Source organism: Abramis brama (genome assembly GCF_963993115.1).
Source record: "Abramis brama genome assembly, chromosome: 16".
In the NCBI taxonomy this organism is placed as follows: Eukaryota; Metazoa; Chordata; class Actinopteri; order Cypriniformes; family Leuciscidae; genus Abramis; species Abramis brama.
The window spans coordinates 7,646,773-7,668,760 of record NC_139978.1 but is presented as its reverse complement, the minus strand read 5'-3'; the positions used below and the strand labels follow the sequence as shown (position 1 = coordinate 7,668,760).

Here is a 21,988-nt window from a genome sequence, read left to right as displayed (position 1 = left end):
GGAGCGGATCCCAGCATCTATATAATAATAATAATAATCAAAAGTTAATTAACTTATAACAGTGAAACTGTCAGCAAGGGTGCAAGAATACACAAAGAAGATGAAAACAGAGTTTAAAAAAAATCCACACAATAATCCACTGAAGGTACAAAACTGATGCAACTTACACACATGCTAACTTTAACATAGACTGAGTTATGAGTTATATGGTCTACAATGAGAACTGAAAACAGCAACTTAAATACAGGTCAAATGAGGGTAATACTGATAAACACCCATGAGAGTAAATTAATCACTATGACAACTGATATGTGTGGTGGGAAACTGAACAAAGGAACACATGCAACTGAAAATAACAAACTTAAGTCCATGAAAATGAAACTAAGATAAAAAACAACAACTGAATATCCCTGACAGCAACATTAAGCGATTTAATAAAATAAATGTTTACAGTCCACAAACCAAAATAATAGCTGTATATTTTCCTCAAAATTCTACAAACAATACCCCATAATGACAACGTGAAAGAAGTTTGTTCGAAATCTTTAAAAAATAAAAAATGAAAAAAATCACATGTACATAAATATTCACAGCCTTTGCTCAATACTGTTGGAGTACATTTGGCAACAATTACAGCCTCAAGTCTTTTTGAATATGATGCTACAAGCTTGGCACACCTATTTTTTGGCAGTTTCTCCCATTCTTCTTTGCAGAACCAATTGCCAGATTGACATGGCCAATAGTCAAGTCAAGTCAGCCTCATTCATATAGCACTTTTAACAATATAGATTGTTTCAATTGTAAGACCGCATTCAGCAAAGAGAGTGAGAATCCAAACGCAGTTTATTAAGAAATATAATCCAAGGTTATAGTCTATACCAGACTATGACAGGGAATCACATGACAGACATGAAACATGACCACAATGTTACAGTAACGAGTACACCACGATTTATGGAAAGTGTTCCTGGTTCCAGCTGTTAGGAAGATGAGGTAACGATGAAGTAGGCATGGACGAGGTGGAGAGAGAATCCACATGCAAGCACGACTTTAATAAAAGAAACGGGTAATCCAGGGCAAACAACGGAACTCGGGACAGCAACGAGCTACAGCTACAACGGTTGTTTGCAACCGACAAACAACAACTGAAGCACAGAGGTTTAAATACACAGGCAAACAAGCTAAACAAGATAACAAGGGGGCGGGGCTAATTAGAAACACCTGGAGAGACTAATAAACAAGAAAAACTACAAAGGACTACAAAACATGGCACAGAACAGGAAATAACAAAAGTCCACACAAGACAAGGAGAACACAAGGCTGGAATCATGACAGTTCCAAAGTTTTGGAGCTAAATAGGAAAAGGATCTACTGCCAGTAGAATTAGATATTCTTATCAACTGGCCGGAATTTTGAGATCACAATAGACATGAAGTACTTTAATTAGTTAAGAGCTCGCTCAAGTACTGGGAATTTAAACCATTTAGTGCTTTGTAAGTAATCAGCAATATTTTAACATTTATACAATGTTTAATAGGGAGCCAATGCATTGTTGACAGAATCGGGCTAATATGGTCATACTTCCTGGTTCTGGTAAGAACTCGAGCTGTTGCGTTTTGGACCAGCTGTAGTTTGTTTATTAAGCGTGCAGGGCAACCAACCCTAATATCATTACAATAATCTAGCATTGATGTCATGAACGCATGAACTAATTGTTCCAAATTTGTCATTGAGAGCATATGACGTAATTTAAATACATTTTTAAGATGGAAGAATTTGGTTTTACAGATACTAGACACGTGACTTTCAAATGAAAGATTGGTATCAAAGAGCACACCCAGGTTCCTAACCGACGACGAAGACTTAACGGAGCAGCCATCAAGTGTTAGACAGTATTCTAGATTATTACGTGAGGAAATTTTTTGTCCAATAATTAGAAACTTTATTGTTTTTTTCAGAATTAAGTATTAGGAAATTACTAGTCATCCATTTTTTTTAAATCAGCTATCCATTCCGTTAATTTATTGAATCGGTAAGTTTCGTCAGGGCGTGAAAAAATATAGAGCTAAGTATCATCAGCATAACAGTGAAAACTAATGCCATGCTTCCTAATGATATCTCCCAAGGGTAGCATGTACAGAGTGAACAGCAATGGTCCTAGTACTGAGCCTTGTGGTACGCCATACTGAACTTGACATCTCTTCATTTACATTTACTTCATCTCTTCATGCTACAAACTGATAACGGTCAGATAAGAATGATTTAAACCATGCTAATGCAATTCCACTAATGCCAACATAATTTCCGAGTCTATTTAAAAGAATGTTGTGGTCAATAGTATCAAATGCAGCACTAAGATCGAGTAACAGTAACACTAATAGAGAGATAAAACCACGATCGGATGATAAGAGCAAATCATTTGTGACTCTAATGAGAGCTGTCTCAGTACTATGGTACGGTCTAAATCCTGAGTGGAAATCCTATTTTTGGGTGAACTACCCCGGTTATCTTCGGGGTCTTTTTAACCCGCAAATGACTTTTGCTCAAATTTTATTATTTTTTTTTAAGTTCTCTTTGTCCAAATGGTATGAAACTTTCTACGGCTCTCAACACTTTCTAGATCTAAAAAAAAAAAAATGTAAAATTGGAATGATATCTGTTATTATGTTAGCGTGAAAAAAATAGTGACACTAGAGCCCCTTTCACACAGCGCTTTGAACCTGGGAAATTGCCGGCAAATTGCCAGAGTGCAGAGTGCAAAAACGGACTTTTGCAGATTATGTGAAGTAAATTTACGCATCCATGGTACAATCAGCATCTACATCACGGCTCCCAGCCCGCCCTCTGTTCGTTGATTGGCCGGCTGTTTTGAGGCCGGAGGAAAACGGAAAGCAAAAATTGTACACTAAACCATGTAAAATTATCCATGTTATCCCCATGAATGAAAGTTAGAAATATGGGTCTTTTATAAAGTGAATTTTACATAAAATGCTGTTTTTTGTAAAAAAGCCTATTTAAATAAATATTTATTTATTTATTTATTTATAGAAATTTAAAATATATCATACATCCTCCAAAAACTGCACAAATGTTGAGTAAAAACATTAATAAACAGAGTAAAGTTACATTTGTTAAAACAAATAAAACTATTATTCTGTTACAAAAATTAAATGTTATTGTCTTGGGTCCCTGGGGACCCCAAAGATAAGTAGTGTCAGCACAAATGATCAGAGGGTTAAGTAAAATGTTGATAAATAACTACAATGCAGAGATCAGTTGCTGCCGAGGGACAAATAGATTCTCTCACACATTCTCTCTCTCTCTCTCTCTCTCTCTCTCTCTGAAATAGAAATGGTCATTAATTCTTAATGTTAACTGTAGACGTTACAGGTTGACTTTTTACAATAAAATGATTAATGTTTTAAATACATTTTAATGAAAAGACAAATTAATAAAATTATTATTATTTCTTTTTTTTTCTTTTTTTAACATTTTTATTTATTTATTTTTAACACGCCCTCTTAATTTTTCTCTTGGGCTCCACGCTAGTGGTTGCTGCAGCACCCCCAGCACCCCCACTTCCTGCGGAACAGCAACTGGACCTAGTCACCAGAATAAAAGACAAGCTGAAGAAAAAGTGCAGTAAGCAGAAAGTTTTTTTCTGAAGCAGCGATGTTTTTAATTTTTGAGGAATATTACATACTGAGAAATATTACATCAAATTTCAATCATTGATCTCTAAAAACAATACATTAATGTTAATGTATTAACAAAGATTGTTTCTTTTTTACTTTTTAACATATCTTCTTGTTTGCATATTTTACCATACATTAATTTCCAATGATTGTCATTATAAAAGGACGTTCAAAAGAACCCTCTTTTAAAAGCCCTATCAATTACTTACAAAGGTTGATTTTATTTGGGGTGTTATATCTTATAATATGGAGTGAATTGTTCTTAATTGATTCATGTGTTTTTTTTCTGTTTGTCAGGAGGAAGATGTTTGGTGTTGTTGATGACAGTATGTCTTGTGCTCATCTGTGTTCCTCTACTGGCCTTTATCATACATCAGCACATCACCATCAAAGGACAGAAAGACCAGTTAAACAGTTGCAATAACAAAATTGAAGAGTTCAATCAAATTATCAACAGCTTACAGGAACATTTCACTGAACTAACGACTGAAAAAGACATGTGGTATCAATTCACCAAAAGGATAGGTATGGCAAACTCTGATGACATCATCAAATCTTACTCGCTTGACATGACATTCCCACATATTTTCTTTCATTCCTGACCCTATACATGCTGCAGCAGCCACCCTCAAATATCAAAAGCACATCTACATATATTGAAACACTTTGACAAATTGAAATGCATGAAATATCGAAATAACTGTAAAAGTATAGTGATAGCAGAGAGAAAAACTACCAAAATGCTCTTGGCAACATCACTAGCCTTAAAATACGACAAGTCTGTTTGTATTGTATCAGGACCAAGGGAACTGCTGAGGAGGATGCTGCCATAAGACCCAGTAGTTTCTGAAACATTTTAAGGGGAAGTTTTTCCCCAACATTGAGTCACACCACTAGTCTCTATATCCAGGCCCACATTTGGGACAAATCGAGGAACCTGGAACGAGATGTGTTGACTGGTGGACAGCAAGCCTTTACGTAGGTTGATGCTGAACCCCAGACTTTCTGAGGAGCAGAGATCTGTGAGCAAATAGTTCCTCCTTTGGATGTGTTCAGGATGTGTACTCCTAACCGTTTTAGGGGGAGAGGGCCGCATTTGTGCATTTCGTGAAGGGACAGTCAGACTGTATATAGGTAAGCCACCCCTTCGAACATAAATCTCAAGAACGGCCTGTGATGAGGGGCTATCTGTATTTGAAAGAATGCTTCCTTCTGAATGGTCGTCTTATCATAGCACAGTCCATTAATCTCAAGTCGAGGATGGGCCTGAGGCCGCCATCTTTGTTTGTAATGAGGAAGTAGCGGCTGTAAAAGCCTGACTCGCTGCGGGCCATGGGATCTTTCTCCACAACACCCTTCGCTAGCAGAGCTTGTACTTCGACTTGGAGGACGTGGGCATCGACGTCTGAGGCTGAAATGTGTATCACAACCCTGAAACGGGGGCACTGCGAAACCCGATTTGGCTCTGAGCGGCGAGGGGTTGAAGAGTCACATGTGGCTTGTTTGTTATAGGACCGTGAGGAGGAAAGCACTTTTTGTGAAGGTGTTTGTTTTTAATTTGACTTGCTTTAACAGTGGAAAAAAGGTCTGGGCACACATAGCACCGAGGGGCAGGGGCGGGTTTACGTGGTGGCCAGGGGGGGCACCGGCCCCCCCTGAAATTCGATTGGCCACCCCAGGTGCCCCCCCATAAGATGTCTTGTGATTGGTTCATTTTACGGCCAATCAGTTATAGACTACTGAAGTTCGCGATTCAAAGAAGTGCAGCGCCAGAGAAACAACGGTCGCAAGTTGTGAGCGCAGCTTCTCTGCACTTAAGCTCATAAAAACACATTTACGCACTACCATGACTCATGACAGACTCAGTGTCCACTACAGCGGCAAAAGTCCTCTCAGTGCCGCTGGCAACGCTGTAACGTCTCCGCTTTGGGGTGTGTCTGTTGCGAGTGTGTTTAATCAAAGTTTTTTTCAACACACGGACAGTATAATCATCAGCGATGCACGCGATTACATTTAGAAATAGACAAGCTTTGTCGAGAACTGCCCAACCTTTTGACGCTCTCGGTCGCTCTCAACGCTTTCTCCGGTCCGCTGTCAATCCCAAAATGCAACTGCGCGAGCGTGAAGCTCGACTTCCATAGGAATGAATTGAAAACGTTCGCTCCGCTCCACTCGCACCGTAAGCATTGAGGTGAGGAGAGCCAAATGTCTTTACTTAGATGATTTTGTTAGACGGTTTGCCAGTCACCACCGAAACAGAAAAATCCAGCTGTTTTAGTTGAGGTTTGCCTTCTTTCTTTTTCGACTGTTTTCCTCTCTTTCTGCTACTGTTTTTATTGTTTCTAAACTAAAGACTGTTCTTTAATATATTAGCAGAGCAGAGCACAATGTAATGGTTCCATATTTTATTTTTAAACTGTGGTGTTTTCATTTGAACTGTTACAGTGCTAAAACTTTAACTCTGTGTTACTCAGTTTTTTTTTTTTTGTAAATTAACCTGAAAGAAATGTTGAATGAAACACTATGATGTTTTGGCCAAACCATTTGAATTATTACAGTGGGGGGATTTATTTATTTATTTATTATTTGAAAGAGATTGTGAATAAAACGACTGTATATTGTAATGGCCAAACTAATTAAAAGAAAATAGTTGACATCATTTCTGCTTCTGGGTTTTTAAAATTGCTCATTATTAAAATTGCTTTTATTTTACAAACTTGTTAGTTTTATGAAAACACTAAAAATAATAAACACTGGCTCTCAAATTTAACTTAATGGATATATACAAGGATGACAAAAAACTAAATTAATCAAAAATGTGCTTTATTACCACATTTGTTTACAAGTAAGTTACAAGTTTACGTAATCAAGTAAAAAAAAAAAAAAAATCAATAGGATTTACGTAATATACTGTAGAATTTAGCTTCTTTTTTTTTTGGTCACTGGCGGCCACCCTGTTTGGAGGCAGTGCCCCAGCATGGCCCCCCCACTGAAAATGCTCTAGACACGCCCCTGCCGAGGGGAGACAGGGTGTCAAGGAGGGCTGTCTTGTCAGCGTCCTAGATCTCAAAGTTTAACCATAGGTGGTGCTTTGAGCACCACTAAAAAGGCTATCATACAGCTGATACAGCTGATAGCAAGGTCCGTTGCACTGCACAGCTTCTGGGCCAGACTCATCCATAGTGTGGAGTAGTTTGGCTTGAAACACTTGAAGGACCGCCATCGTATCGAGAGCAGATCCAGCTTGACAGGCCGCAGAGTAGGTTCTGAGATGACCTCCTCCAGGGGGAAGCTTTCGGTGGTGTCAACAAGGGTGTGGGACCGAGTAGGGGGCGCGTCACAACTGGTAAGCTCATCATGATCAAATTTGGTAGGTTCCTGGCAGGGGGCTCGCTGATGGCACCCTAGCAGCAAGAAGCCTATGTCGAAGCGACTGTGGGCAGGCATTTCCAGTGCCGACCACTCTAAACCAAGTTTGCGATAAGTTCAGGCCAGGCCCTTAACATCAGCTGGCTACTTAGGGGGTTGGGGGCAGAGTCCTGCATGGAGTCTGACTACTCCTCTGTATTTAAAGCTGTCAATATCATTGGCAAATTTTTCCTTGGAACCCTTAAAAGAGACCAAAATGATCGTACCAGACAGGATGCTGGTCTTCGCGAGAGAAGAGAACCAGGGAATATCCTCGCTGCAGGGAAGTTCCGTTTTGTGTAATAAATAATTAAATTTATAATTGAACTTGAAATATGAATTTTTACTGATCATAGGCGGAGGGTGAACCAAGATTCGGATCTACACATCCATCATAAACACTGTTGATAAATTATTTGTTAATAAAGCGTCTACATTCACAAAGCCGACAGGGGCAAGCGACAAGGAGCGACAGAGACGAGAAAGGGGAGAGAGGAAAATAAAATAAAATCTTGGTCCGGTTCCCGGACACACTGCTCGGTCCTCAGCCAGCTGAGACACTCACTCGCGGTGCCATGCGATGGTACTGGACATCCGTTAGGGGGCGGCGATAGCTCCTCCGGTCGAAGGCAGCCAGCAGCGAGTCCCCTGTTCCCTACTCCGCCCCCATCCTGGCTGACGGCAAAAGGCTCCGGCCCATGGAGAACGGGAGCGACTCCTCTGCTCCCTCTCAGACGGCAGCCACCCCTCTTTGACCCAGAAGCACAGCAGCAAGCTCTCCGTCCCACCTGATTTTCAAAATAGACCTGCATGATAAACCTTTAAAAGACAACGATCTCATTTCAAACACCCACGCAATCTTATTCCTAAATGATAGTGATTCGTCTGATTGTCTGTTAAAATCACACTGGACCAAGTCCGTGAAGCGGGCAGAAAATTAGTATAAAAAAATAAACCAATTCTAATGTTTATTTTCAAAACAGGCATGCCCCCTGAACACAAAAATGCATGATAGCAGTGCCATGTAGCTTAAGGTATGGGAATTACCAATTTTACATTTAAACGTGCTGAAAATGTCAAATTATGCTAAATAAATCTCAACATTTATAAACTGTGTTATATTGACATCTATTGCTTTAGATCTTCTCTTTTCATGATGAAATATCACTGTGAAATGAAATAAAGTAAAATAAAATCATATATAGGCTCTTTAGGACAGAAAATATACAAAAAAACTAAAATATAACACAATTTTGAAATTTTATTAACACAAAATAATATTTTGTGCAAATATGGTTCAATATATATCCCTAAATTTTTAGGAAAATATTTTCATGACCATCCACCTAGTTGGATGTTAGCCCCAAGAAGAACTTTTAAAGAAAACTAAACCACAAGTCCAGTGTATCAAATCAGAGTGTACAAATGAGCAGCTTTAAGAACCCCTTATAGTCTGGTAGGAAGGGGAGGTCCACCTGCACCCGAAAGGTATATTTTTTTTAACCTAGTTTTTTGTAATCCTTAAGGTGTCTAGTAAAGGAATTTTGATGTTCCCCACGCAAATTATTGTCCCATATGTGATTTTTTGTATCATCTTTTGTGTCCGTGCTTGATTTTCGGCTGTGAAAAATGAAAACTTTAAATCTACATAGAATCTGAACAATACATCCTACAGACACAATCCACCCCATTTTCTCTTCGTCTTTGCATGAGGAATTGATAGATATGAGGATTGTCATGATTAGATGATGTATGGTGCATTAAAACTCAAATAAACGCAAAAAAATGTAAAAAATCGGTGACATTGGATCACTGGAACTCCTCCCCTATGGACCCTATTGATATATGTTTTCTAACTTTTGTATTTTTATAGTCTTTATGATGTCTAATAAGCAAATGTTGATGATCCCTACTTGAAAAATTGTCACATGTTGGTCCAAATGAACATCTCCCATAATAAGGAGTTACTATTCAAACCGTTATATTGGTATCATATTTATTGAAACAAAACAGAAAACCACTCATATTGTCAAATGTGTGTATATATAGGGTATAACAAATCCCCATTAGAATAAACTGAAATAGAAAAAAAGTGATTCTAATCAAAGGTCAAAAGGTCAAGGGCAATGATGTCTATTCATCATACAGCAGGTCTTCATAATCGACCTCTTGCTCCTCGTCCTCTTCACCATCTCCATCCATCTCCTCGACTGTTTCCTCCAGCAAGTCAGTGAGTAAAGTGGGGAGGATAGGTCCACAAGACCACACTGGTTCCAGGGTACCCTCTTCAGTCTTTTCCCAGCCTTGGCCAGGATCATGGGGCTTGGGACACCAGAATATCGGTGTGGCTGCTCTCTTGTAGTTGGCCAGACGGTGGTCGACACGGTTGATGTGTGGGACCAGGTTGTCTCTCCAGGGCAGGAGTCGGGACAAATCCACCTTGAATCTGGTGGTAAGCGTCTCATCCTCTCCAATCATTTTTTTCAGCATGATGCTGTGCACGTTGTTCACAGATTTTTCGCGGGCCTGGCCATACATTACACATGTAAATACCTCGATGTCCTCCACCATATCTGGCTCCACAGACCACTGATCACCAAGTTTTCTGAGGACATAAATAATTAGTACATCGATATTGGGACCGGAAAGCACAGACGGATCCTAAATGTCAGCGAACTGGCAGAATGTAAGGGGGCAGACTACTGCACAACAATACTCTGCCTATATGTCTTCACAGGAGAAGATGTTACAAGTACCTTTAGAGGCAAAGGGAAGGTTGGGCCTCTGAAAAAGCTGCAGAGTAATCCAAAGTACCATGCAGCCTTCAAGTGAGTATTTTTAATCAGATATCCTGTAGCATGTAATGGCAATTAATGCTTAACATAGGTATTGATACATTGTGACTTTGCAATACTATAATTATTTATGTCCTCAGAAAACTTGGTGATCAGTGGTCTGTGGAGCCAGATGTGGCGGAGGACATTGAGGCATTTACATGTGTATGGCCAGGCCCACAAAAAATCTGTGAATAACGTGCGCAGCATCATGCTGAAAAAAATTATTGGAGAGGATGAGACTGTTGTGTATAAAAAAGGACGCTGGACGAGAGATTTATGCATGCAACTCTCTTTACTTTTCGGACAAACCGGAACCAAACATTTCAGACCAAAACAGCTGCAACCTAAACATGCAGCAAGGTGTTACCAAATGAACACAGATTAATTCGTCCTGAGCGGACATAACATTTTCCCCTCTCTGGGGGGTTCAACTATGAAAAGTAGACACAAAGTCCTTCAGGTAATCGGGCCGTGCCCTGGCGCGCACTGACCGTGGAGAACACACAGCTGAAGGTGAGGCGAACAGTGGTAGGGAGGCTGGGGAAAGGGGCAGCGACAATGATGATGGGGGCACTGGGTATGACAACGTGGGAGTATCTTCAGGCTGTGCGGCTGCTTGTGGTATGGAGTCCTCCTGCTCCGCTCTGGGTGGCATTATGTCCCCGCTGTTCTGAGTTAACATTGCAGGAGGTGCTGGCACCTTCTGAAGGCAGCTGGCGTGCCAGCGGGTGCCAACAAGGAGGTATGTGGCTGGTCCCAGTCGGCGGACCACTTGCTGTGGAGTGGACCAAAATGATGCCATCTTGTTTTCCCTGTGCGGTTGGCGAGCTCTCACCCAGTCTGCCACAGCGATATCTGGGATCCTGAACTTCTTTTTCTTGTCAAACCACTGTTTCATCCGCTTCTGACAGTGGGTGACTGAGGCTTTGACTGGTGTGAGTGTGTTCTGGACTGCGGTGGGGTGGAGCCTGTCCAGTGGTAGGTGTAACTCCCTACCCAGCATGAGCGAGGCTGGGGAAACCTCTGTGGTTGAATGCTGGGTAGCATGGTAGTGTAGCAGTGTTAGACGTATGGCTTGTTTAAAGGAACAGCCCTGGGCCTGATGTGCTCTGATGCCATTTTTTAGGGATTGATGGAAGTGTTCCCTCCTGCCGTTTGCCTGTGGGTGATACAGGGCTGTACGGATGTGTCGAATCCCCCTGTTCTCCAGCTATGAAGTAAACTCCACAGATACAAACTGTGGACCATTGTCGGTGGTAATGGTCTGTGGAAGGCCCCAGCGGGAGAAGAGAGACTCCAGAAAGTCCACAATGACCTGGGAGGTGATGGAGCCGGTAGTGGTCAGCTCAGGCCATTTGGAGTGTAAACCATACACTACGACCAAGAACCGCTGATAGTGGATCTCGCCACATATGTCTAATTGCAGATGCTCCCATGGTTTTGAGGGCCAGGCCAGGGGTTGCAGGGGTGGCTGGGGTCGACGACCAGTCTTTCCACTTACAAGACATGCTGGGCATTCTTTAACAAGGGCCTCAATGTCTTTGTCTATGCCTGGCCACCACACCAGGTCACGGCATCTCTGTTTAAGTTTCACTATTCCCAGGTGGCCCTCACGTGCCATGGCCAGCACACGGGCGCGAAGGGCCCCTGGAATCACAGTGCAAAACCCACGCGCCACACATGTCTCATTCCAACAAGAGAGCTCCTGCTTGACCAGAGAAAATGCTAACAGCTCCTCTGGTAATTCCCGTGGCCATCCCTGACGACTGTAGATGCAGAGCTGGGAGATAACTGGATCCTGTTTTGAGGCTGCCTTCAGTTCCTGTAGAGTGACCGTGGACTCGAGCAGAGTGTGTAGCGTGAGAATAATCTCACTTTCGATGTGGTTGACGCTGGTAGGCAGGGCCTGGGCAGGAACTGACCGAGAGAGAAGGTCTGCAACGACATTATCCCGGCCCAGGGTAAACTGTAGAGTATAGTTGTATTGGCGGAGGCGGTCATACCAATGATGCAGTCTCAGCGGCCTGTGCCCGGTGCCAGTAGAGGAAAGCAGAGCTGTCAAGGCCTGGTGGTCTGTTCTCAGCGTAAACTGGCGGCCATAAAGGTAGAGGTGCCATCTCTCACAAGCCCACATACAAGCGAGTGCCTCCCGCTCTCCAACTGAGTATCTTTGTTTGGTTTGGTTCAGAGCTCGGGAGGCGAATGCAACAGGCCTCTCCACGCCATTCTGTACTTTTGACAGTACAGCCCCTATCACCATGGCCGAGGCGTCACAGGTGACCAGGGTGTGACTGGATATGTCAAAATGTGCCAACACTGGAGGTGAGGTAAGTTGAGCTTTAAGAGTTTGCACTGCCTTGGTGCATTCTAACGACCAGACCCATGGCTCATCTCTCCGAAGCAGCTGGCGCAGTGGGGCTGTTATGGTTGAATACTGAGGCATGAACTTCATGTAGTAGCCCGTCATGCCCAGGAATGAAGCGAGCTGGGCAGCCGAGGTAGGTTCGGGAACGGAGAGGATGGCCTCCACATTAGATTGAAGAGGAGAGATGCCCTCAGTGGAAAGTCGGAAGCCTACATATTCAATGGCCGGCACAGCAAAAACACATTTGCTGCCATTGAGGGTTAAACTGTGCTTGGCGAGGGCTTCGAACACACTCTGCAGGCGACTGTCATGGATAGCCGTAGTAGCACCATGTACCACCACATCATCAAGGTAAATAACAACACCTGGTATACCTGCCAGTACTGAGGTCATGACCTTTTGAAAGCAGGAGGGGGTGGAGCTAAGGCCAAACGGCATCCTCGTGTAGCGGAAAACACCGAGGTGTGTAACGAAGGCCGTCAGGTTTCTGCTTTCAGGGTTGAGGGGCACCTGGAGATAGCCCTCTCTGAGATCCAGTTTCGAAAAGACAGTGGAGCCGTGAAATTGTGCCGTGAGCTCCTTCGACGTGGGCAATGGGTATCTGTCTGGGATGACTGCTTTATTTACTGCGCGGAGGTCCACACAGACTCGCAGAGCCCCTGTTTTCAAATTTGAAATCCATGGTGAAGCATCAACCGGCTCAATGATACCGGCATCCAGCAGCCGCTGCAGCTCAACAGACACTCCGTCCCTTCAGGGCCAGTGGAATACGGCGCAGTGGCTGGACGACTGGCATCACCGAGGAGTCAATGAGGGGTTGATGGGCAAAAGCAGACAGACAGCCCAGCCCTTCAAACAGTGATGACCACTTCTGATGTGGTCCGGCAGCGACAGTCATAATGCCTTTGCCTTTGACGCTGACGCGGCCCTTGTTGTCTTGTGACATGCATGCCTGGGTCTGGGGCTGTGTCTGGTACATCCAAACCAGAGCTAGATGGCTGCTGCTGTTGCTGGTCATGTGACTGTGCTCTTATGCATACTGCTTGGCTTAATGATGATTCTGTCTGTGTTAATTTAGCTGCACATTCCGCTGCACTTTCAATTTGGAATGCAATGGCAACAGCCTTAGCTAGTGTTAAGTCGTCTGATTCGAGTAGCAACGTCTCCCTGATTTTAGCCTGTGTAGTGTGCTCAATCAGTTGATCACGTATCATCTCGTCTGTCAATGCGCCGAATTTACAATGGCTGGCTAAACCTTTTAGGTTGGAGACGTACTGATGGACGGACTCCCCTGGTAGTTGGTGTCGTTGTCTAAACATAAACCGTCTCAATAAAGCACTCTGTGGGGCAGCAAACTGGTCTTTTAAAAGTTTCACTGTCCCTTCATAGTCTGTATTTGTCCCGTTGCCAGTTAACGTCTCCAGTACCCGTTGTCCCTCGACTCCTAAACAGTGCCTCAGCAATGCTGTTTTCCGAACTGCACTCACGTCAGCTAGTCCCGTAGCTTGTAGGTATGTTTCAAAAGACTGGTGCCAGCGATTCCACGGTATTGTAGGCTCACCGGGAAGTGCGAGGAAAGGAGGTGGAGGAGGAAGAGAAAATTCAGCCATCCTCGTCGCCAATTGTTATGTATAAAAAAGGACGCTGGACAAGAGATTTATGCATGCAACTCTCTTTACTTTTCGGACAAACCGTAACCAAACATTTCAGACCAAAACAGCTGCAACCTAAACATGCAGCGAGGCATTACCAAACGAACACAGATTAATTCGTCCTGAGCGGACATAACAGAGACGCTTACCACCAGATTCAAGGTGGATTTGTCCCGGCTCCCACCCTGGAGAGACAACCTGGTCCCACACATCAACCGTGTCGACCACCGTCTGGCCAACTACAAGAGAGCAGCCACACCGATATTCTGGTGTCCCAAGCCCCATGATCCTGGCCAAGGCTGGGAAAAGACTGAAGAGGGTACCCTGGAACCAGTGTGGTCTTGTGGACCTATCCTCCCCACTTTACTCACTGACTTGCTGGAGGAAACAGTCGAGGAGATGGATGGAGATGGTGAAGAGGACGAGGAGCAAGAGGTCGATTATGAAGACCTGCTGTATGATGAATAGACATCATTGCCCTTGACCTTTTGACCTTTGATTAGAATCACTTTTTTTCTATTTCAGTTTATTCTAATGGGGATTTGTTATACCCTATATATACACACATTTGACAATATGAGTGGTTTTCTGTTTTGTTTCAATAAATATGATACCAATATAACGGTTTGAATAGTAACTCCTTATTATGGGAGATGTTCATTTGGACCAACATGTGACAATTTTTCAAGTAGGGATCATCAACATTTGCTTATTAGACATCATAAAGACTATAAAAATACAAAAGTTAGAAAACATATATCAATAGGGTCCATAGGGGAGGAGTTCCAGTGATCCAATGTCACCGATTTTTGTCAATTCCTCATGCAAAGACGAAGAGAAAATGGGGTGGATTGTGTCTGTAGGATGTATTGTTCAGATTCTATGTAGATTTAAAGTTTTCATTTTTCACAGCCGAAAATCAAGCACGGACACAAAAGATGATACAAACAAGTAATAAAAACTCAGTGAGTGTTTTAGCGCAATTTTCTGACGTCATGGGATCACAACACTAAGAGATAGTAAATCTTTTTATGTTTTTTTTTTTTTTTTTTTTTTTTTGTGTGCGTTCCCGAGATTAGACCTTCCTTAACATAATGCCGAAAACCCGAAGTCTCTAGGTGGTCTGGTTGAGGAGGAGATAGAAGTGCAAGATTGGTGCGCACAGACAGAACAGAAATCATGAGTTAACAATCGCAATTTTGTCCGTTGGAAAATTGCGCTAAAAATCACATATGGGACAATAATTTGCGTGGGGAACATCAAAATTCCTTTACTAGACACCTTAAGGATTACAAAAAACTAGGTTAAAAAAATATACCTTTCGGGTGCAGGTGGACCTCCCCTTCCTACCCTACTATTAGTCTAAGAAATTATTCACTGTTTCCTCCACAGCATGGTCAACAGGAATTACGACCAAATGGGTTTTCTTATCCTATCTGGACTGAGAATCCACTATTCAGAAGGTATTCTTCTGCGCCCAGATGATCCCTGTGGAGTAATTGCATTTGTGCATAATATACTGGCAAATATCTGGCATAATTTAAGTGGTCATAGGCAAACACCCATGGAATCATTCTCCTTATTTATGCCAAATGAAAATGCCAGTCCCCTTCCCTTGAGGCTCTGAGTGTTGCCAGTAAAATTTGTACCATGTCAGTGTACGACATCCAGAATTTGGAGAGATTACCATTTGTGTGCCGCTGTATCTCCATGTACTTCTCAAATTCATCAAATAGCAGGATCAATGATGGGCTTTGGACAACCATCTCAAATGTGTCTTGTGAAATGTCATCACTGAGGTCTTTCAGTAACTTGAGTGCATCTTGCACTTAAGAAATTAGGTTTTCGTGTTCACTGAAGCGTCTCCAATGTATTCTCAAGAAGGCCTCATAAACCAGTTTATGAACTCTAACACCTCTGTTGTAGCTTTCGCCCTTCCAGTGTTTTTGAAGCTGAGCCTTCTGCAATCAAACTTGCTTCAATGCATAAATCTCTCAAACCTGCATCCTGAAAGCGTTTGCCTATAACTGCCATCCACGGGCAAATTGTGTGGAATGTTCCAAGTCTGAGGATGATCCCACTAAACTTGTCCTCATGCTTCAACTTAATTTCCATAGCCTTGGCATATAAGGTCTGGTTGAATACAAGTATTATCTCTTTCAAATTGAGGGTTTTCATGATTTTGTGAGACTGCACAAATATCTCATGTACGGTTGCCATATCAGAGGCAGGGCCATTGATGGTAGGAAGATATCCAGTGCTACTTTGAGTAACTGTCACATTCTGTCTAGTACGTATGTTGAACCCAGTCCACCCAGGATTAGGTGTTCTGGTATTCTGTTGAGCATGCAGTCTGGTGACTAACCATAGTAAATTCTTCATTCTGGCCTTGTTCCAGCATTTTTGATCTACTTCTTCATAGACCATCTTTGATACTTCTTTGCCTTTTGGGCACTTCATAGGACATTGGACACGTGGAAGTGATGGACCCTCTGTCAAAGGCTGGACTGCAATTCCATTGATCCTGTGATGTTCCCTGTCCAGTCAATGCCTCTTCGTTTCTGTCCATGTTATCCCATCCTAATGTCGTAGGCACATTGGGCTTTATGTTGCTAGGAAGAACAGCCAGACCTGCAGCATTTGCCATGGTTAATTTCTGCAGGCACAAGGCTGTGCCTGTCTCCTCTAACAAAGTGTAAGATACAGAGTGTCCCAGGCATAGGCGTAATTTGCGGGTGGGACGGGTGGGACATGTCCCCACCACTATTTTCTAAGGTCGATATTGTCCCCACCACTTTTGAAACATCTCGCGGCACGAATGTACCAATAAACAAAACATCTCCAGTTAACTAGCAGAGCATTTATTTCGTTCGTTTTTTAAATAAGAGCCGATCTAGCGCTGAAATGTGTTGTTTTTTTAAATCAACTGATCAAAGTGCTCGTTGCCGCTGCGATCAGTGGCGCGGATACTATGTTTGTTTCTGGCTTGCGCACAGCCTTCACTCAGACGCGCGCATAGATAGTAGGCCTATATAAAGGACGCGCGCTTCAATCCGTTGTGGAGAGACTCTATTCGTTCCGGTGCAATTAGAAAACAAAAAACACAAAAAAGTGTCCCTGCCTGATATACAACCACTGAAAAACATAATCGGTTTTGATGAGAAAAAAAAAAAAAAAAACTATATGAGTGCGGATTAGAACTCAGAACCTCTGACACGCTTGGCAAAAATTCTACCCATGGACCACTTAAATACACGCTTAATTTCGTCGGATCAACATATAATAGGCCTCATTGAAGACCACTTAAACCCAATCAATGTACTATTTAAATCGATTGCTGGACATCGTAGTGTTATATCTGTTTTATGATTAAGCATTGTGCCCCGCACCCCGCAGTGTCCCACCCACTTTTTAAAACAAAGTTACGCCACTGGTCCCAGGCGATTCATCATTTGGATCAATTCAACATTTCATGTAAGAGCCTTAATAGCATAAGGAATCAAAATATGCTTGGGTATTCTTATTCTTCCTTGAGTCACTGCATAAGTTATATCTTGTCTAAAAGACATGACAAGTCTTTGTACCTTTTCAGAAGCCTTTTCAAATAAGTCGCCACTCAGCAATACAGCCAAAAACTTTCAACTGATTTCACTTGCCAACTTTACTGATTTCTAATCAAGTTCTGAAGGATTGAGTGGCCATGATACTAAAGGCCGCTCTTTCTTGATGGCTGTGCGTAGAAGCAAAGCTGTTTCCTCTATGTGGTCTTTATAGGTTGTTTCTTGACTAAGCTTGTCACGTATTTCACTGTTCTATAACATCAGTATCCTGCCATTGTTAGACTTGCAAAAATGTAGAGAATCACCAAACTCTGCCTCTAGTCTTCTTCTGAGGTTCTTGATAGTTGATTCCATCAGAGTATCAAAGCCACATTTGTGCATACACTCTCTGATTCTACCTGTTACATGGAAGCATATACAGACTGGTCTTCAGTTTAAAACAATGAGTGAAAGCTGTACACCACTATGTTTTCTGCAGAAAAATAATTATAATAACAATATTATTGAAACAAGTTAAAGTTTTGACAATATTGCAACCTAGATATCAAATATCAAAGTATAAATTTTTTGGTACCAAAAATAATGATTTAAAGAAATAATTGACCTTGTATGGAATTCGCCAAATTTTGGGGGGGTTTTTTGGTCATATATAAAATTGGTGATCTTTGTACCTTAAGCTACCCACTAAGAATTGCTATCATGCATTTTTGTGGTCCAGGGACATCCCTCTATTGAATAAAAAAGAGTAGCATTGGTGCTCTCTTTTGATACTAATTTCTGAAATTAGGGGGTCTGCCTCACGGACTAAATGGTGAAAAGAGTACTAAAAAAGTTTGCTTAAGTAAAAGTATTGCTACTTAAAAAATAATTTACTTGAGTACAAGTAGTACTGAAAAAATAAAATGACTCAAGTAAGAGTAAATTAGTATTTTGCTAAAAAAAAAAAAACCCTACTCTAGTAGTAAAAGTAAAAGTACTACTATTTTTCTATTTTTACCCCAAATTAGGTGATGTTAGAAATATACCTGTACAGTATGGGGCATTTAACACTCTCATGTAATGTTTGTTTCATTCATACTGAAAGCCAGAGGGCACCCTCGCGTAGAAAGTCCACAAGTGAGATTAATAGAAGTATTAAACTTATTTAAATTCCAGGAAATCCCTTTAATGGATATCAGATATCGCTACAGCTGAATAGTGTGGTTCAGGTATGATGTCACTTTTTAAGGCCAACTGGCAGTTCGCATCACACTGGTTCCCTCTACAAAAACCCAATAGGATTTTCCCATAGGTTTTTGAATTAGCGCAAAAAAACAAGCTCTGTGATCAACAAAAGTTTATGATACTTAAACGTTTTGTCCATCAAGATCATTCACAGATGAACACAACTTTTATGAATTTTGAAACCTAAATCCCCCTCATTGAAAAAGAAAAAAGGGCCAAAAGCATCCCCTCTGTAAAAAAGCCACCATCCCCATTAAAATGATCTGTATGATTATTAACAAACTATGAATAACAGTGATTGACTAATCAGAACTCAATATTGTAACGTGCTTTGCACAATCACGGCAGAGCTCTGATTCAAGCAAGCTTTCGTCATTTTTTGCGCTTGTTCAAAATTACCAGGATAATGGTTCAAGCGCATCTTTTGACATTCTTTAAAAAGAAAAGAACAGAAAGTAAGATATTTCATTGATTAGTGTTTAAGGACATTCCCCTGACACATTAGAAATGATATGATATTACTCAACTTTAGCACATTTGTCAGCTAAACATTCATTGGGCTCTATTTTAAAGATCTGAAACGCAAATATCAAACGCAAGTGACTTTGTGGGCAGATCTCGCTGCCCACAAAGTTCGCGCTGTTGCTATTACACCAGCGGGATAAATTACTCTTGCGCCCGACGCAAATATAAAATGGGTTGGTCTGAAGTAGCTACATTAGTCATAGGTGTGGTTTGGGCGTAACGTGAAATAAACCAATCAGAGCGTCATCTCACATTCACTTTAAAAGCAGGCGCGCTTGTTCCATGGCGGTTTGCTATTATAACGGCGGATTTGCCAGGCGCACGCCAGGAGCGGTTCACAGCCGAGGAGACCGACATTCTTGTCAGGGCCGTAAAACACAGAGAAGTGACATTGTATGGGGATGAGAGAAACCCACCCAAATTAGCTTCGGTTAATCAGGCATATAATAATTTGGGTAAATGTGTAAACTAGATTTATGCCTATTTTTTCACATCTTCATGGACACCACAATGATTTTCCTCGTGTGGAATATTTTTCCTTGTAATTATGTATGGTTTGCAAAAATGGGAACTGCTGCGTCTGTGTAGATGAGAGAAGCAAAGTGTATGCGCCCTTAAAATAACATCTGAATAACGCGCCACTGACTTTACACTAGGCTTTTCCTAGGCAGTAGCGGAATTGTTTTCTGGAACTGCAAAATAGCACCAGGGAACATTTGCGCCGGAACACGCCTCCCCTTTTTGCTGAACTGCCCCCGGAGCGCAAGTTCATTCCCTAATTTACAGACGTGCGTCTGTGGAGGGAAAAGTCCGCTGTGTGTTGGGTGCAAAATAGGAATGATACATGCGTCGGTGTACAAAGTAAATTGCGCTGAGTGCAAGATAGGGCCCATTAGGTAGGTAGATAGTGTGACCCTGTGCCGCCACTGTTTCATAATGAACGAAAATGTAAAACTTCTCCACCTTATTCCTACGCCCCATAACGCTTTGCGCAAATTATGGGTGTAACTTCCATTGAGCTGTAAACAATCAGTGAAAGACTCGCTCTATGAACGCAATATTTTTTTTTAAACCGGTACAATGAGATTAAATTATTCTACTCACCCTTCAACCATAAAAAAAATAAAAGGACATTTAAAAGTGTAAAAGCATCAACAAGGTACTTTCAACAAGAGACCATGAATAACCCCAAAATAGATTATTTTCAACAGCAATAACGGACGGGTTAAATAACACTGTAGTAATATATATATATATATATATATATCTGCATTATGTAACATACGTTGTCTTAATCAAAAATGTAAGACAAAAAGAGAGAGTCTCAACGAAATCCAAACACAAGCAGTAATGGGATATGCATTTGAAACACATGTTAATACCAGGACCATTTGTCTTTTTATCTTCTCCAGTCATGGCAGATCTCAGGATAATGCTGGTTGGTAAAACCGGAGCTGGAAAGAGTGCATCAGGAAACACCATCCTGGTAGAAAAGGTGTTTGAAGAAAAGATGTCTTCTGAATCTGTGACTAAGACATGCCTGAAACATCAGCAGAAGGTGGAAGGTGGAAAAATCTCAGTGATTGACACTCCAGGACTGTTTGATACAAAAATCAGTAAAAAAATAATTAAGGAGGAGCTTGAGAAATGTGTCAATATGTCTGTTCCTGGTCCTCATGCATTTCTGCTGGTCGTCAGACTGGACGTGAGATTCACAGATGAGGAGAAGAAAACAGTGAAATGGATTCAGGAGAACTTTGGAGAAAAAGCTGCTGATTACTCCATCATTCTGTTCACTAGAGGAGATCAGATAGATGAACCTATAGAGGAGTTTCTGACCAGAAACAGGCAGATTGAAGAGCTTGTAAGACAGTGTAAAGACAGGTATCATGTTTTCAATAACAAAGATAAAAATCCATCACAGGTTAATAAACTGCTGGAAAAGATAATAAGAATGGTGATGGAGAATGGAGGAGGACATTATACAAATGAGATGTACAAGGAGGCTCAGAAGAGGCAGAGAGAGGAAGATGAGAGACGGAAGTTGGAAGAAGAGGAAAAAATGAACAAGGAAGCTCAGGAGAGGCAGAGAATCAAGGACAGTAATGAGGATAAAAAATCATTTTTTTCAACAGCTGTAGATTTCTTTTTGAATTTTTTAAAAAGAATATTCAGTTTCATAATATAAATTACCTATACTGTAAAATAAATGCATGTAAAAAAAAAAGAAAAAAAACATAGGTGAAATACATGGCAGCACAGGGTGGGAAATGTTTACCATTATATGACCCATAACTCCTGAATCACTTTAGACACACACAGACATCAAGAATCAGCATATTAATCTCAGCAACGGTGACATGATTCATGCTGCAATGCATACTGGGAGGTTGGGTTTCGTTTTGTGCACCTAGGATGCATTGCACCATGAATCATGTCACCGTTGTGGATATTTATACACTGATTCTTAATGTCTGCGCGTGTATGATGCAGAAGCTCAAAGAGTGTTTTGTGTAAAATGTGTTTTAAAGGAACATGCTGACTTTTTGGGACTTTAGCTTATTCACCATGAAGGGTTGGGGTCAGAATCCCTTGTCTCTTCAATATATATATATATATATATATATATATATATCCTTCTGAATGATTACTTTATTCCTATAAAAAAAAACAATAATCAAGTATATGCATGTTCACATAATAATTTCTATACTCATTGAGT

At 41.4% G+C, this 21,988-nt stretch overlaps 1 protein-coding gene across 1 annotated transcript in view; it reads left to right on the top strand.

The window, feature by feature from the left end:
- LOC311098550 (uncharacterized protein) overlaps positions 1 to 21,476 on the top strand; it is a 40,270-nt gene extending 18,794 nt beyond the window's left edge. Inside the window, exons 5-7 of the mRNA XM_084138792.1 lie at positions 3,550 to 3,642; positions 3,993 to 4,220; positions 20,679 to 21,476. Of these exons, the coding sequence (XP_083994918.1) occupies positions 3,550 to 3,642; positions 3,993 to 4,220; positions 20,679 to 21,454 (1,097 nt within the window). The 3' untranslated portion in view covers positions 21,455 to 21,476. The remainder of the gene's footprint in view (positions 1 to 3,549; positions 3,643 to 3,992; positions 4,221 to 20,678) is intronic.
- The last annotated feature ends 512 nt before the right edge of the window (positions 21,477 to 21,988 follow it).